Source organism: Lycium barbarum, chromosome 7 (assembly GCF_019175385.1).
Source record: "Lycium barbarum isolate Lr01 chromosome 7, ASM1917538v2, whole genome shotgun sequence".
Taxonomy (NCBI): Eukaryota; Viridiplantae; Streptophyta; class Magnoliopsida; order Solanales; family Solanaceae; genus Lycium; species Lycium barbarum.
The window spans coordinates 8,648,118-8,666,413 of NC_083343.1; the positions used below are offsets into that span (position 1 = coordinate 8,648,118).

Below are 18,296 nucleotides of genomic sequence, written 5' to 3' on the forward strand. Positions count from 1 at the left end.
GAGTCAAATTACTGACAAGTATGAAGAATGAGGCGTAGGGAGAATCATGAATATTCCCTAACGTAGATAGTTAGCCTCACATACCTTAATTCCAGCCTTTGAGCGTAATACAATGTTCATCAACCCTTTCAACTTTGATCTATATCAATACACGTCAAAAGGATTTTATATTAGCAATAATATTCATGCTTTGGTTATCTAAGCATTTTATCAAACACTTAGTGGGCATAAAGCTCCACAATCTCCATTAATGGTGTTTCTTCACCCAATTCTCATTCTATTACTTCTAGGTGATTCTACAATCTCAATTAGATGTAATTAACATCATTCTCCATCACCCATATCATTATAACAATCTCAAGTCAACAATTCAAAACCCTACTATAGTTCGTGTAATTCTCTTTACTAAACTCATTTACTATTCTCCCAAGAACTCATCAATTCACTATTATGAATGATTAGAGTGTAGAAACATTACCTTTTTGACGTTCAATCCTCTTGATTCTAGGGTTTCCACGCCAAACAATAATGTTCCACTCACAACTCTATTGATTAGAAGGGTTTACTCAAGTTAGAAAGAGATTAGGGACTTGAATTCAACCTAGAATCATGATAAAACTTACCTTGTAGGGTTTTTGAGGCTTGGGACTTGTTCTCCATGACTTTAGGGTAATTTTTCGTGACTAGGTGTGTTACGAAAATAAACCCCAAGGTTAAATATAACTTAAAACGCGAAATCCCGATTTTTAACCCGCAACCCGACCTGTTACGCGATGGGTCCGCGATGCACGTGCATCGCGCAACATTCTGCAGGTCGATACTCAGAGTTGTGTGATCGGCCCGCGATGCGGGTCCATCTTACGCGCTCTGAAAAGCGACGTGTGTCGGTTCTATGCAGTGTTCGGTAAAATGTTCAGAACTTCTTGTACAGAGCTCTGTTTGGGCTCCACAATATACCATTGGAAAGCTATTTAAAAGAGCTACAACTTTTATGCTTTAAGTTTTCTCAAATTCCCAACGGCGTTTCACGAAATTTGACTAAAAGGCAGACGTATCGAAAATTTAGCCGATTCTATAGAATTTTAAGTGCCTTACTATTAGCCATATTGAGACGATCATATATCCTTTCTCCGATCTCTGATTGGCCTGGTTCTTATATCGTTAGAAAGGTATTTTTACGTAATACAACTTTCATTAAGGGTACTTTCCCAAATTCCGAACTAATCAAGGATTTATGGTTTCCCCAAGTAGGCCTGTCAACCATTTTCAGAAAACGTTCAAACCTTTAGTTTTTACACTAGAACTCTAACGATACGGGGTGTTACATTATCTCCCCCTTGGGATCATTCGTCCTCGAATGATGGATTCTGATAAAGAGTGACTGCCGAGACATGTGCACACTAACTGACATGAGCACTTGAAAACTGAACTGAAAAGGGGCTGGACTGAATTATCTGTTGAACTGAACAACTACTAAGTTGATTGTCTAACAGGCTGAATACTGATAATGTAGAAACTGTAGAAGGAAAGATCTGAGAGGGGAAGGTACAATACCTTCACTGGTTTCTGCTGGTTCTTCAAAGAGGTAGGGATAGCTGGACTTCATGTCTTCTTCGGTTTCCCATGTAGCCTCTTCAACTTTCTGACTTCTCCACAAAACCTTTACTGAGGCTACCTCCTCAGTCCTCAACTTGCGAACATGGTGATCAAGGATTTTCACTGGGACTCCTTCATAAGTCAAATTATCATTGACTATTATGCTATCAGTCGGGACAATCAATGACGGGTCTCCCACACACTTTCTCAACATTGACACATGAAACACTAGATGCACAATAATCAATTCTTGTGGCAACTCAAGCTCATAAGCGAATTGACCAACCTTTCGTTAGATTCTGTATGGTCCAATATGGCGGGACTATACTTCCCCTTCTTACCAATTCTCATGCCACCCTTCATAAGTAAGAGCTTAAGAAATACCAGTCATTAACTTCAAACTCTAAATCTCTCTGTCTCACATTTGTGTAAGACTTCTGGCAATTCTGGGCCGTTTTCAAACGTTCCTAAATCAACTTGACCTTTTCCATAGCCTGATAGACCAAATCTGGCCCTAACAACTCTGCTTCCCCAACTTTAAACTAACCAATCGGTGATCTACACCTTCGCTCAAAAATAGTTTCAAACAGTGTCATCCCAATACTAGCATGGTAATTATTTTTGTAAGTAAACTCAATAAGAGGCAGGTGGTCATCCCAATTACCATTGAAATCAAGGACACATGGTTACTGAACTGAATGAATACATGATTACTAAATTGTTGAGATACTGAACTGAATGTCTACTGAACTAACTGAATACTAAGTTGACTGAATACTAGATTAACTGAATACGGAACTAGCACACTAACTGAATATTGAGCTGACTGAATACTGATTAACTGAATATAAAACTAGCACACTAACTGAATACTGGACTAGCATGAATACATGAGTACTGGACTGACATCTGAGTACTAAGCTGACATGAATATTATAACATGAGATCTGAATAGCGTATCTGTCTGATCATCGGTCTGCGGTTGAAAAGTTATGTTGAGGTTAACCCTCGTACCCAATCCTTTCTGAAATGATCTCTAGAAGTTTGCTGTGAACTGGGCACCACAATCTGAAATGATGGACGCTGGGTCCCATGAAGTCGAAAAATTTCTCGAATAACAACTTGACATAGTCTGGTGCTGAATCTGTCGTCTTAAGGGGCAAGAAGTGTGTCGACTTCATAAGTCTGTCCATAATCACCCAAATCGGAACGTGTCTCCTAACTGAATGAGGTAACCTGTTATAAAGTCCATATTTATCATCTCCCATTCTCAAAACAAGAATATTTATATTCTGAGACAAGCCGCGGGGCCTCTAGTGTTCGGCTTTCACTTGCAAAAAAATTGGGCCACTTAGCCATAAACCCTGCCACATTCTGGAATTGTGATCCTCTGACATAATCCGCTCTCTGAGCCCATATATATCTGGAATGTATAATTAGCCTCGACATCTCATGGTACCGCTATCTCCCCCTTGTTCAAAAGCTGACGTTTTATGTTCGTGAATCCCCTCTTTCATCTGCAACAAGTAGGAATCACCAAACTGCTTCTCTCTAACTTCAATGACTAAGCAGGAATGCCATGTTCTGGGCAATAACTCCACCTACTTCGGAGTCTGAAAGTCGAATTCCTAGCTTGGATAAGCGGTGAACTTCTTTCACCATAGTTCTCTTGTCTGCCTAAATCATTAGCTGTACTTCCCGTACTTGATTTTTTTCTGAGATACTTCCTAAAATACTCATAGTACTGTTGTGCACTAAATCATTGACTAGCACTATAAAGATTAAAGTCTCGTGCAATGGCACTACCCTTGTGACACATAACTGGGCATGATCTTATAACTTTTCTGTGATCGCCTAATCTATAATAATTTAACTTGACACGATTCGTTCGACGATCATTCTGCTCATCTCGGGTTTCCTCTAAGTTGAGGAATATTCCTTATGGAGACTATCTCATTATGCCAACCTAACAGAACTAAGGTTCTTTATATCTCATACTAACCCTTCGGGTCTTCAATTATCTCACTGGACTTACTGGCGATTTATGCATCTCCCCCTTAGACCAAGGCTAACATCTTATACTTACAAATTCTTCTCTTTTGATGGGATCCAATTAACATTCCTTATCTTCTGTAATTCCTTTGTACTCTACAACACTGACGACTCGCTTTTTCTTTTTCCGACTCACTTCTGAGCAATTTCTCATTGGGAAAAACTAAATTACTTACATGAACGGGTTGCTACTGTATTCATAACTGGCATACTCTATCTTAACGACTTAACTCTGCTCACACTGTAAATCTTAGGACAACTCCTTTTTGACAACTCTTAAAGGTTATTCTTTTGCAGTTTGCTCTCTTACGGCTTAGCTGATTTCTTCTTCCACTAATCACTCTACTCCGAGCTTAATATAAGCCCTTGGTTTCTAACACACATTCGGATGTATCCGAACAGTCACCCACTTAAGATTTTCATCTGAATAAGGAAATCAAATCATACTTCTAACAGTTCTGCTGAAATTGCAAATGCATTATATCTACTCAAAACTTACTTACTATTTTTCTGTTAATCACCTGCTAGCTTCATATTTTCTTATTCTGCTCTTAATAACCTAAGTTATTTCTAACTATTCCTCATCATATGACGCTATTCTATGGTTGTATACTATCTTTTCTGAACTATGGATCACACTTAACAAACTTTCATCTATCTTATACGAAAGATTGGAACAACTAAACCCAAACTTTCTATACACTTCAAAATCATATCAGACTATGCACAACTGGGATAAACACTTACTCACATAGCTTAAGCGAGAACTGTCACATCTTCTTATCTCATAATAATAATTACTTTTTATCGTAACTTACAACCATCGCACTCTCTAACTCTGATCTGACTAACTTAAACAAACTAAAATCATTCCCGAAAATTTAATATCGTCTGCTCATGGTTATTATTTCATACATACCTCTTTTCTTAACAGGCATAGTTCGTACGAAAATTTCATCTGTGGTGATAACTGGGGATGCCTCTTTATCCTGACGACCTGCTGAAGCTTCTAAACAGTCTTCACTAAGAACTGAAATATCAGGCTTAGCTGTATTACAACCTGACTGAGCTTGAGAACTAAGAGGAGCCACCGAAACACATATTAAGGCCCAAACGATACACCTCTTTGTGCCCCTATAACACTTGTTGCACATAAGATTTGAAAACTTTTGTGGCTCACACTGGTATGTCACTGTGAGGCTGGTGCTCTTAAAATCTGTTTCTAGCTGAACTGACCTTTTTGATCATATCTAGACCTCAAGACTAGTGCACTAGCTGCAGATAGAGTAGGTCCTGATGACCTCCGGTGGAAAACTGTCTGCCACCACCTCCTTGAGATCCTCCATGATTTACGTTTCCTGTAGACTTAGCTTTTTTTTTAATTTCTTTGATATCCTCTCCCTGTTGTATCCCATTCTCCTTTCTCAAGAATACCATTATCATTCAACTTCCCATTCATTATACAACACCCTTTCTCGGGAAACTTACACTTTATTCACCTTTTAATAACACCTCAAGTCTCATTTGTTACCAGCAAGTACTTCACAATTACCTGTTCTTCGCCTGCGCATTCGAAACGTACGTAATTCGAAAAGAAGAGAAGTTACTTATTGCTCTAAGCTTCATGGCACGATCTAGAGTAGAAAGAAATGAGACAAATACTGAATGTCTTGGTGGTCAACTATTTATATGTGTGGGGCCCTCACACATATAAAAGAGACCCCACTGGGCATGGCTTCATAGACTCCCTAAAACACCTGAACCAAGGGCTCTGATACCAAGCTTTGTCACGCCCCGAACCTGGGCCTGGATGTAACACCCCGCATCTTGGAACTGAGTTTAAGCTCATATCATTAGAATTCTAGTGGAAACACTAAAGGTTTGAACGTTTTGCGAAAATGGTTGATAGGCCTACTTCGGGTAGTGATAACTCCTTGATCGGTTTGGAAATTGGAAAAGTACCCTCAATGAAAGTTGTAGTATGTAGAAATACCTTTCTAACGATAAAAGGATCAAGCCAATCAGAGATCGTATCAAGGAGATATGATCGTCTCAATATGGCTAATAGTAAGGCACTTGAAATCCTATAGAATCGGCTAAGTTTTCGATAAGTCTGCCTTCTAGTCAAATTTCGTGAAACTCCGTTGGGAATTTGAGAAAACCTAAAGCATAAATGTTGTAGCTCTTTTAAATAGCTTTCCAAAGGTATATTGTGGAGCCCATTCACAGCAAATCTGACAACTCCCTTTTCATTTATCATCATGGTTCCGATATTGCTTACATTCTCTTGTATGTTGATGATATTGTTCTTACAGCTTCAACAGAGTCTCTCCGGCTTCATATCATTGCTAAACTCAATTCCGAATTTGCTATGAAAGACTTGGGTACATTGAGCTATTTTTTGGTAATTGCCGTCACTCCTATTACAAATGGCTTATTTTTGTCTCAAAGAAAGTACGCACAGGATATTCTGGAAAATGCAGGAATGTCGCAGTGTAAATCATGTCCTACTCCAGTCGACACGAAAGGGAAATTGAGCTCAAAGTCCGACACCCCCTTCGATGATCCGACTACTTATAGGCGTTTGTGTGGCGCTTTGCAGTACTTGACATTCACTAGGCCTGACATTTCCTATGTTGTTCAGCAAGTTTGTCTATTCATGCATGCTCCCATGACAGAACATATGGAGGCTCTTAAATGGATTCTCCGTTATATTCAAGGTACGATTGACTTTGGTATGCATTTTTACAAGTCTTCGATTCAATCTATCTTGTCTTATACGGATGTAGACTGGGGTGGGTGTCCAGATACTCGTCGATCCACATCCGGTTACTGCGTTTTTCTTGGGGATAACTTAATTTCATGGTCATCTAAACGTCAACCCACTTTATCCAAATCAAGTGCCGAAGCCGAATACCAAGGGGTTGCAAATGTTGTATCTGAATCGTGTTGGGTTCGAAATTTACTCCTTGAGCTACATTGTCCGATTTCAAAAGCTACTTTGGTTTACTGTGACAATGTCAGCGCCATCTATCTTTCCGGCAATCCAGTTCATCATCAACGAACCAATCACATTGAGATGGATATTCACTTCGTTCGTGAGAAAGTCTAACGTGGTGAAGTTCGTGTTCTTCATGTTCCATCCCGTTACCAAATTGCAGATATCTTCACCAAGGGTCTACCTAAGGTTTTATTTGACGATTTTTGGGACAGTCTCAGTGTTCGGAAACCTCCAGCTTCGACTGCGGGGGTGTGATAGATTATGTAAATCCTATTCTGTTTTTGTGTATATTTCCTTGTTTGTTAAGTGTATATCTTGTCCATAATTATCGCTAGTCAATCCCTTAATCCTAGGCTTAATCTTAGGCTGAGATTTCTACTGTACTTTGTATATATTTCAACGTTAAGCAATGAATCAATCAGAGCATTTTCCTATACTTTGCTTGATTTCAGTATGGTCAAGAGCGCAAATCATATGCTTGAATAAGGCTTTAGATACCATGAATATAGGTTTCCTTGGCTATTTTGCCACATTTTAGAAGTTATCTCGGTTTGACGATGCTACTCGCTTCTTTGTCCAAAACAGTGAGTTAGACTTTCTTTCCTATTTTTTAAAGTATATGTGTGAAGTTCTGTTTGTGGTTTCCATAATTTTAACCAGTATTAAAGTAATGAATCCATGCGTATTGTCTTCTGCATAATACTAAGAATGCATGTTTTTCATTTTCTTTCCTTACAGTCACTTTAAAAAGAGTACCTTTTAGACCTTATAGTTTGTTAAGACTTAATTTCCGAACATGTTTAAATGTAAACGAGAGTCGAGATTATTTTAAAAACAAAGTATATGATGTTAGTATATAAACCATGCTGCTGGATTGTTGGTTGTGACTGAATGTTAACATATCTCATGGATTGTTATGATTTTCATGGCTGCTTATTATTTCCCTTTCGACATCGGTAAGGATAGTTAATCTCCTGTACTAATTCTGCTGTTGCTTTTCTTTGTTTACATGAACACTGGAGCCGAAGAGTTCCCCTTTGGGACTCGACGTCATCGCAAGACCTGAACATGCATCTACTCTATCATTCACACCTCTCATTCTCTCGACACTCATCTGAACAGAAAACAAAGAGAGTGGCTCGCCAAACGGTGAATCACTGAAAACTTTATTCTTATATGGGAGCCAACTATGGCTTTAATCATCTCGTTTTCATTCTCTGATGTTTGTTTATTTGTTGGTGTGACTGATATTTTCAATTTGGTAATTAGTTGCTACTAGCCTTATTTTACGTAATCACTTAGATTCTTTCTTAGCTTTATAGCAAAAGTAATTTATTTATTTTATTTTTTTACATAGAAGAGAGCATATTTTTTAGGATCTAAGGAACCAGTTTGGTCTAGCTAGAAGTTTTCACCAAAGTTACTTGATCACATAGGTGTTGTATCTCTAGTTAATGATTAAAAAAAAAAAAAACGATGATTAAAACCAGTAAAACGATTTGCCAACCAACTTTTTAACTCTAAAATGACTTATGGTGTGAGTCCAACTTTGAGCTCAAATTTGTTCCTAGAAACTTAAATATGTATTTTAAGAGTTTCCACAAGACCATTTCAAGACTTTCCATTACCCAATTTCTTAAGTCAATAGTTTCCTATACTCTTCGCCAATTTTGAAAGCTCAGGTCCTTTAATCAAGTTTTAGATTTGAAATTTGTTGCATTCGGAAACTTTATTTACTTATGAGCCCCGATTTTCCAAATAAAGTACCACCTCCTTTACATTTGGTTCTACGATCAACCTCATGCTTTTCTCTTGGAAGTTTTCCAAAACACCTTACACCTAGCCTTTAAAATTAATTCTAAGTCCGGACAGTTAACCATTGTTAATGGATCTTAAAGGATGCTTAGTACCTTCCCTTTATATTAAATGAACCCTTACCTAGAATCTTTAAGTTTCGTAGACTTTAAAATAGAGTTAACTTTAAACAATGACTTTAATTAACTTTAGGTGTCCTAATTCACCATAATAATTAGGTGGCGACTCCTTAACTTTAATTAACCCCGGAATTACCGGAATGTTGTAAACCATTTTGACTTCGGTTAAAATGGGGTATAACAACAAGTCTTTCCCAAAATTCCGATATCAATCTGAGGCCTCCCGTACATAAACTAGCTATGCACACACATACAAAAACGCACTATGAACTCACCCGTGGCCTCGAAATTTCCAACGGAGGTCTAAATTACCAAGTCCGCCCCCAAAAGGATAAAAACAAGTTTCCAACCAAGTACCCAAAACGCAACCAAATGCCTCAGGAACCGAACCATCCACCCCCACCAAGTCATAAATGACCATCTGGACATCACGGAATCGACGAAAATTCGAAAAAGATCCGTTTACCCAAAAGTCAACCTTTGGTCAAATACCTTCACTTAAGGATTCTAAATCCTTCAGTTTTCACTAGAACCGTTTTATAGTATCGGGAATTGTCAACAGGGGTAAAATGATCAAAATTCACATAACGACCTAACGAGTCATTACAATAAGCGAGCTTCGAGATGCTACCCTTTCATTAGCTAAAAAGAGTTATAATGACTTAGAAAATTCACTTTCCAAGTGTCCCAGATTTGTGTTTGACTGTCATGATGCATTTGGTGATAAGATAACGCCTAAATTGTTAGATAGGAGTAAAAAATAATTTTATCTTATATTAATGGCAAATATCGCTGAAGGCCTTATTCAGATATTTTTAAGCGATGGCTATAAATAAACTTGTCTTTCTTGAAAGTTAGAACCTTATAGTGAGAAATGGATCTTGCAACAAATGTTAGTCTCAAGTTGTTATTTAAACTCACGCAAATAAGGAAAGAAATAGAGAGAATTCATCTTGACCCTTTGTTGTTCTTTCATAGACCCTTGATCAATGGCATACACGTGATTTTACATAAGCAAATTTGGTAAGAGACTAAGGCATAACTTTGATGGTATTTGTTTTTGTGTAATAAGTTGGACCGGCTCATACCCAGGTTGCACATCTCATCAGAAAAGTTACATATACAGTAAAAACTGACGTTTTTTACATCTATATTAAACCTTTAACACTCTTAACAAAACTATTGGCTTTGCAACTGATCGAACTAGATACAATGAGAGGGTTTTGCCCACTTCTTTTCTTTTATTGTTTTCAATTTATCCAAAATGCAATTTCAAAACAACATCATTTTGAGGTCGCGGTCTTTCCATTAAATAATGGATGGACTAATTCAGGCAATTGTTGTTACCATTTTAAATGTTTTCTTTGTAAAATTACAAATCTACCTAAATATAAACATTTCAATTTGATATAAAACTAATTAATATTGTAATACCCTGTACCTAGCAAGTCCCAAAATGAGTTACTACAATGATGGGCTTAGGCCTATTTCCTGAGATCCCTATTGACTGCTTCTAATTTCTCTTAGTTAGGATGATAGCATATTTCAACCGTTGAGAGGTGCTTAGATTTTCTAGTTCCACTTATAAACTTTAGTTCATCTAATTAATTAAGCTATGCTTTAGTGATAATTTCTCCTACTTGGTAGTTTAATGATTGAGTTTAAGTTATATACAATGTCAATATAATTTTATTTTTTTTCACTTATTGGAATTTATGAAGTTGTATTTTATTATACTTCTTGCAAATGAGAAAATGGAGCACTTTAGTTAGAATTTATGAAGATGGAGTTGAAAAACAGGTTTAGAGCACTTTTTCAAACTTAAATCCGAACTCCAAGTTTAGAAATTTTATAACCAAACACTAATTTTGAAATAAAGCGAAAATTTACACCGGAAAAGATTAAATAATTCTCATGGACAAACGGATCCTACATTGAAGGTTAAATGTGCTGATTCATAATTACAAAAACATTTGGAACTTAGATGTTATAGCCCAACGTCTTAAAACTCCAACGGCTAGTTTTTCCACTGACCGTTTGGAACACAAAAGCCTTTCACTATCATCAAACAAACACACACACAAAAGAAAACATTCACATTCAAATACAAATACAAACCAAATTTCATAGCTTAAAATTCTCAAATCAATTTTTTTTTTTTTAATTTCAAGAATGGTTTATTCATACACACCAACATACTACAGTTCACTACATGACTCAATTACTTCACTTTGCAAAACAATTCTTCCATTTCCATTCAAAAAAAGGCGATTACCGGCGATTATAGCAGCTGAACAAAGGTTGTCTAAGCAACAATCAGACAACCTTAAATGGCAACAAGAATCTTTTCATCAGATTATGAATTTAATTGGTCTTTGTAATGAAGGGATTTTAGCTGAATCTGAAGTTTCTGGTTTTAGATCTCATCTTCTTGATACGCTTATCGCGTCACCTGCTGATCATGAACATTCGTCGATTTTGAGGGATAAGTTGATCTTCTTGCAGGTGATTTATCTTCCCTTTTTTTTATTTTGTTGAAATTATTGTTTATTTGTAATTTCAAGTACATTTTCCAAATTGAACTGAAATTTTAGCTTGTGGAAGCTGGGTACAATATTCTAGAATAATTAGTTATTTAGTTGTAGAAAAGTCTAATAGTTGATTTAACAGAATATTCAGTTTTTAAATTTTAGTAATAGTCTAACACTTTTGATGTACAAGGAATCTGCTAATTTTTTACCGTTTTCATTTTTGTTGAAATTCTTGAAATTTTTGTGTTATTTGGTGGACTGGTTCTTGATCTATTACCATGCCAAATAAAAATAGATAGCTCAGTTTATTTGTAATTTCAAGTACCTGAAATTTTAGCTTGTGGGAGCTAGTTTTTTTCTTTTGGATGTTTTTGTTGGATTTTGCATCTACTACAGTTTTCTAGAATTATTAGCTGTTTGGTCACAGGAGAAGTCTAATAGTTGATTTAGCAGAATATTCAGTTTTTTTAATTTTGGTAATAGTCTAATACTTTTGATGTAGGAGGAATCTGCTAATTTTAGTAAAAGGTGATTATTATTTTTTTTACCGTTTTCATTTTTGTTGAAATTCTTGAAAAATTGTGTCATTTGATGGAGTGGTTTTGTTGATATTTTATCATGCCAAATAAAAATAGATAGCTCAGTTTATTTGTCATTTTATCTTATGCTTAGTTTCTATGATTATTGTCGCTTCTAGTTTCGTTATTTTTAATATTTGTACTGTTAGTACTTATCTTTTTTGCAAATGATTTGTTTCTTTTTTCATTTTGTCTCAGTTCTTGAAATTAATGTCATTTTTTATCTGTTATCATGCCAAATAAAATAGATAGGGCAGTTTATTTGTAATTTTTAAGTACATTTTCCAAATTGAGCTGAAATTTTAGCTTTTGGGAGTTGGGGTTTTTCTTTTGTTTTTGTTATTTCTATTTTTATAAAAAAATTGTTTTTTTTTTTTTTGTCCTGTAAAGGTTATTTTTTGTGACTTCCATCTTAAGAGGTAGATCTTCTTGCAGGTGATTTTTCCCTTTTTTTATTTTGTCTCAATTCTTGAAATTTCATCATGATCTTTTATCATGATTTAATATGACCTATAGATAGCTTGAATTAGTTGTAGTTCCAAGTAAATTTGCAAAATTGAGCTGAAATTTTAGATTTTGGGAGTTCGGCTTTTTTTTTTTTTTTTTTTAATAGATTCTTGGTTTTTCCAGTAAAGATTAATTTTTTATATGGTGTTTCTTCTTGAAGGGGTTATTTTCAAGTAAATTTTCCAAATTAGACTGAAATTTCAGCTTCTGGGAATTGAGGTTTTTTTCTGTTGTTGTTTTTCCTGTAAAGCTTAATTATTTTATGGTTGTTCTTCTTGAAGGAGTTATTTTTAAGTCCATTTTCCAAATTAAACAGAGTTGTCAACTTTTGGGAGTTGGGGTTTTCTTTTTCTTATTATTTTATTCATAAATTTGTTGTTTTTCTTGTAAAACTTAATTTTTTATGGTTGTTCTTCTTGAAGGAGTTATTTTCAAGTACATTTTCCAAATTAAAACTGAAATTTCAGCTTTGGGAATGAGATTTTTTTTTTTTCTTTTGGTTGTTTTTGCTTTCCAAGATTCTTGTTTTTGCTTAAATTCTTTTATGTTTCTTTCTTCTTGAAGGAGTTACTATATGCAAAATGTATATCAGAGGAAGAGTATCATTCATCAAAGAGGCCATTATTGCAAAGGCTAGCAGTTCAAGGAGCTGAAATTGAAGCAAAACATGTTATTGTTGGATCAAAAAAAGAAGTCATAGGTGATGAATGGTCTGTTATAGATTTGAAGGATGACATATCCTATCTTGGCAAAGAGATCTCGAATTCGAGCTCGAAAAATAAAGAAAAGCAAAATTCAACTATTAAGCAAGTCAAAGGTGCTGCTTCAGTTTTTGGCTTTGCATCATCCAAAAAAGAAAGGGACATACTTAGTGGAAAAAATGAAATGGGAATGTCAACAGAGAACCCTTTTTGGAATACTAATTTGAAGGAAAAAGATAGTGAAACTAAGTCTATTTTGATGGCGGAAAGCTTGCCTAATGAACCTATTAAAGTGAAGAAGCAGAAGAAACCTTTTAAGGGATTGTTTGGCATTGATGATCAAAATCGCGCTGAGCCTGAATCTGAAGGAAAATCGTCGAAATCAGGGAAGAAACAGTGGGGATTTGATGGATTCAAGAAGTGGAAGAAGAATGATTGTGAAGATGAAACAGCTCCGTTGTCGCTTGATGAGAAATCGGACAGCGGTGGAACTTACTTAGGCCAACTTGTTGCTGAACCTGTTGGAGAAGGACCAGATACTAAACAGATTAAAAGAAAGCTGCATCCTAATGGTGTCCCTTCGGATTTCTTTGTCGATAAGGTATATTATATGTATAGTTATTATATACAAAACCTATATACTTGTTGGTTATACCTTTTTTGAGGGGTCTAAAAGTGTAATTATCCCAATCTGCAATTATTATTTTTGTTGCATATTTTCAGGTTTTAGAAGACAATATCAAGAAAGAGCTATCAAGAATTCAAAGAGAATTTGGCGGCAAAAATTCAAGCGTTGAGTTAACGTAAGATTGGATTAGTTACTCTTTCTTATGTTTTGACTTGTTGAATAGATCGAATTTATTAACCATAGTATCATATACCAGAGATGATCAAATTGAAGCAATTTCAACTAGGCTTCCAGTTGACAAGGCTGATCTAAAAAAGTTCTTCCCTAAGTAAGCACACTTGTACTCACTTGCCATTTCAAAAGTTGTGTAACATGTAGTTCTAATTCTAGGCAAAATCAGTTAGTAAAACACTTCATATTAATTATTTTGTTCTTTCTAACTAATCTTGATGATTTTCAGAACATGGTGTGATCGATATGGAGATGTCGTTTTGGATGTTGTAAGGAAGGAATTCAAGAACCATGTTGGAGAAATGGGAGGAAACTTAAAAGGTATTACCAGAGAGGAAAAGAAGCAAAACTCAAAAAGATGGACAACATTTGATGAAGATGTTTATGATGATGATGAAAATTGCCATCCAAATCTTTTTGCTCCTCGGCAAGATCACCATACATTCCATTCTAAACAAGCCAAAATCCTCACTCCTTTGAAGAGCAGTGGTCAAGTTTATGTTAATAGTAGCATTGATAAGGGCCTCAAATATAACCCTTTCTTTGATGTTTAAGAGTTCATTTGGTGGACAGTGAAAGAAAGCTGAGAGCTAATCAGCTTCTTTTGTGGACTATACTTAATTTATAGTTTTATAGCCATCTATGTTATTTATTGGCTCTACAAGAGATATGTTATTCCTTTTGGTCAACATTAAAAATGTGTAAATCATCTTTGGATGGTTTCTCCTGTTTATTTTCATGCTTTTTATTTTGGTTTAAAATAGCCCCTGAAATATATTTTTGAGCAGTTTTTAATACCTGAAATTTGCCAAAAGTAATCATTTTTAGTCTCCGTCAAATATTTACGAACTTTGGCTGTTCGTTTCAGTGGAAGAGCTAAAGTGGAACCAAGGAAAGAGGGTAAAAACAACTTTGACTGATGACATATAAGAAAAGATTCGGGCATGCTTGTGACCTATATATACAGCAAATGCTTGGTGCAGCACTCTAGTATTTTTTTTTTTTAGATCCCCTTGGGCCTTGTGTATGAATTTTTACCCTGCCAATGATTAGATTTAACGAGAATTATGAAGAAGAAAAGATTTAACTAGAAACAAAAAAAAAAAAAAGTCCCCTCAAGTTCAGAAATTCATGTAACACTTGTACTTAATCAGCTTCTTTTGTGGACCATACTTATTTATAGTTTTGTAGCCATCCATGTTTTTTAATGGCTCTACAAGAGATATGTTACTTTTTTTGTCAACGTTAAAAGTGTGTTTAACATTAATGTAAAAATCATCTTTGGATGGTATTCCCGGAATTATTATCTCTGCACTAATTTATTTCACCTATAAGGTGGGATAAAATAATACAAAGTTTAATGGAATAAGGTGAGATATTCAAGATTAACTTTGGGATTTATTTTGTAGTCTGTCTGGTAGAAGGTATAAACTTTTAATCCCAAACTTAATTTTGGGGAGAAAATGGCCAAATGCACAACGCCCCCCCCCCCCCCCCCCCCCCCCGTTCCCCCAAGTATAACCGGATTACCAACTGCACATTTTATCTTTGTAGGGGTCCTATTACCCCACGAACTACTTTAAAATGGAATTATTTACCCCCTAAAAAGATACACCCAAATATATGTTATGCAGTGATACATGCGCCTCACTTTTTCCTTATTCTATTTTTTCTTGGGGAAATTTCATAAATATACAATATGCTCACTTACATTACAAAAAAACAGCTCAAAACTTACATTACAAATCTTTGGCCCAAAAACACTTTTATATAGTGTTATAAAATTTATCTACAAAAGACAAGTACATTATGTATATAGGTGTTTGAAGGTGTATAATGTGTAGGTATATACACCAAAAAAATTTAATTATACAGCATTATATAAGAAATATACGCACTTATGCATATTCATACACAATTGTACAATATTGTATAAGTGGGTATAAACATAGATCTGGGTTGCATTTGAATAAGACTTATGCATATTTATACAAGATAGATACATTATGTATATAGGTGTATAAAAATATATAATAGTGTATAAGAGGGGTGTATACACCCATATACACTATTATACAATATTATACACTATTGTATAATATTGGTTTTCATTTTGGGTGTCGTTCCACTACTTCTGTACTAATTTCTGCTATGTTGATATTTTTGGGTTGCTTACACTGTTATGCACCCCTATTTTGCCTTTTTCCGGCGATCTTCATCTTGGGGGGTGTTTGGATGACACAGTAATGGAGGTGGTGTGCGGAAATTAGGTATGCGCAGAAACTAAAATTAGGTAGCATGGAGATGGTGTGCGGTGATCGGAGAAACTAGTAGTAGCGGGTCCATTTTGGAGGATGTTTTTATGGAGAAGAACAGAAGGAAAAAAATTAAAAGTGAGGAGGGAGACCAAAATTTAAAAAAAAAAAAAAAAAAATCACATTAGTAGGAGTAATTACATATTAAGACAAAAAGATTAAAATTATTTAATCATATAATTACACGTGTATAATTTTATTACTATAATCATTGTTTTTATTTCTCACTCTCTTTAAGAGGGTGAAATACACTTTCTTTGATACATCAGCGCTCGGGGGATAAATAATTTCATTTTAAAATTCTTCAGGGGGTAATAGGACCCCACAAAGATAAAGTGTAGTTGGTAATCTGGGGGCATTTGGCTATTTTTTCAACTTAATTCTGAGATATCTCACCTTATCCCGCGTACCAGACGAGCTTTAAACCCCAATCAAGTGAACCCTAAATGTATCGATGGTACTATCTTAATAATATACATTATTTTTTGATAGATTACTCAAGAAAGTTATTGAGTTGAAGTTAATTCCAACAAGTATTTGAGTTTAGAAATTTGTAATAACCTATTCCTAATTGTTTTTCTTGTAACTAACATGATTCTTATTTGAATTATGCATGCTTAATTAAATAAAGAATACTTTAAATGTTTAATTTGCTTCTTTGTGTGTGTGGGGACAAGAATCTGTTTGTGTTAGACATATTTTCTTATGATTATTTGATAAACAACGTTCAAACTATGATAAGTACGATATAAATTTGTATATATTATTTTTCAAAAAAAGCTATTTGCATATGCATCGAGGAAACTCAAAATATTTGAGTTGATTCTAGTCCTCTACAAACTTTTTAGTCATATAACCTTTTGCCACGGGACCTTCATTTTTTACACATAAAAGGCCTGAACAAAAAAACATATAACAGATCTGAAAAGGCCACTTTGTTATTCATATTGTAAAAGGGCAAGAGATTTCATTTCCTCATATAATAATGAATGCTTTTACTAATTTTGTTTCATTAACATAAGGTAATAGTATAATTGAAGTTGGATGATAAGAGAATCCAACACATCATGCATTGTTGTTGCTAAAAATGTTAAAGTATTTACTACATACCAATTACGTAACATATTATGATTTAACATGGTTGATTGCATCCCTTTTCACTTAACTAATCAGGCAAAAATATTGTCAAAATTGTACGTTTGTGTTTCTTCCTATTTTGCTTAAATGTCATTCCTATATATATCCACTTGCATTCACTTCAAAATTCACAGCAATATTATTAGAAAAATGACTTCTTCTTTTGCTTCGTATTTGCTTCTTCTAGCACTTGTCACAAACATTTTCTACTTCCAAACTTATTTGTGTGACAAAGGTGAGGACGAGGCATTAATAGCAGGTATATGTAGACAGGTACAAGATTTCACATTCTACTGGAATACTTTTAGATAAAATTTACCTACACATCCATATATTCCTAAAGAAGTAACGCGAGTTGCTATCAGCCAATCATTACAACATGCTATCAACAACCGCATCTTCATAGAGATATCAAAAGCAAATTCAACATACAAAGAAATCCAAAACTTGTATGCTATTTGTGATAGTGGTTATGGTTTCTTGATAAGCTTGCTTCAAGATGCTACCCTTTCATTAGCTAAAAGAAGTTATAATGCCTTGGAAAATTCACTTTCCAAGTGTCCCAAATTTGTGACGGACTGTCGTAATGCATTTGGTAATAAGATAACACCTGAATTGTTAGACAGGAGTAGAAAACAAATTGATCTTGTATTAATGGCAAATATCGCGGAAGTCCTTATTCAGAAATAAATATTTGTAAGTGATGGTTATAAATTGTCTTACTTGAAAGTTAAAACCCTGGAGTGAGAAAATGGATCTCGAAACAAATGTTAGTCTCAAGTTGTTATTTAAACTCATGCGAATGAGGAAAGAAATAAAGAGAATTCATCTTGACCCTGGTAGTTGTTTTTGTGTAATAAGCTGGATCAGGTCGCACCCAGGTTGAACATCTCATCAGAAAAATTACATATGCAGTAATACTATTACCTTTTTTCTTATATATTAAACCTTGAACATCCTTAAAAAAATTCTTGACTCCGCAAATAATCGAACTAGATACAAATGAGAGGGTTGTGCCCACTTCTTTTCTTTTATTTTTTTCAGTTTATACAAAATGCAATTTCGGGACAACGTCATTTTGAGGT

General features: G+C 34.9%; 2 protein-coding genes across 2 annotated transcripts; both read left to right on the plus strand.

Moving 5' to 3' along the window:
- The first annotated feature begins 6,019 nt into the window (after positions 1 to 6,019).
- LOC132601246 (uncharacterized mitochondrial protein AtMg00810-like) lies at positions 6,020 to 6,760 on the plus strand. The gene has a single exon (XM_060314348.1). The coding sequence runs from the start codon at positions 6,020 to 6,022 to the stop codon at positions 6,758 to 6,760; it is 741 nt and encodes a 246-aa protein (XP_060170331.1).
- Positions 6,761 to 10,576: 3,816 nt separating this feature from the next.
- Positions 10,577 to 14,534, plus strand: LOC132603075 (uncharacterized). Its single transcript, XM_060315954.1, has 5 exons — positions 10,577 to 11,088; positions 12,764 to 13,501; positions 13,624 to 13,703; positions 13,785 to 13,856; positions 13,989 to 14,534. The coding sequence occupies exons 1-5, from the start codon at positions 10,756 to 10,758 to the stop codon at positions 14,311 to 14,313; spliced, it is 1,548 nt and encodes a 515-aa protein (XP_060171937.1). The 5' UTR covers positions 10,577 to 10,755; the 3' UTR covers positions 14,314 to 14,534.
- Positions 14,535 to 18,296: the final 3,762 nt, after the last annotated feature.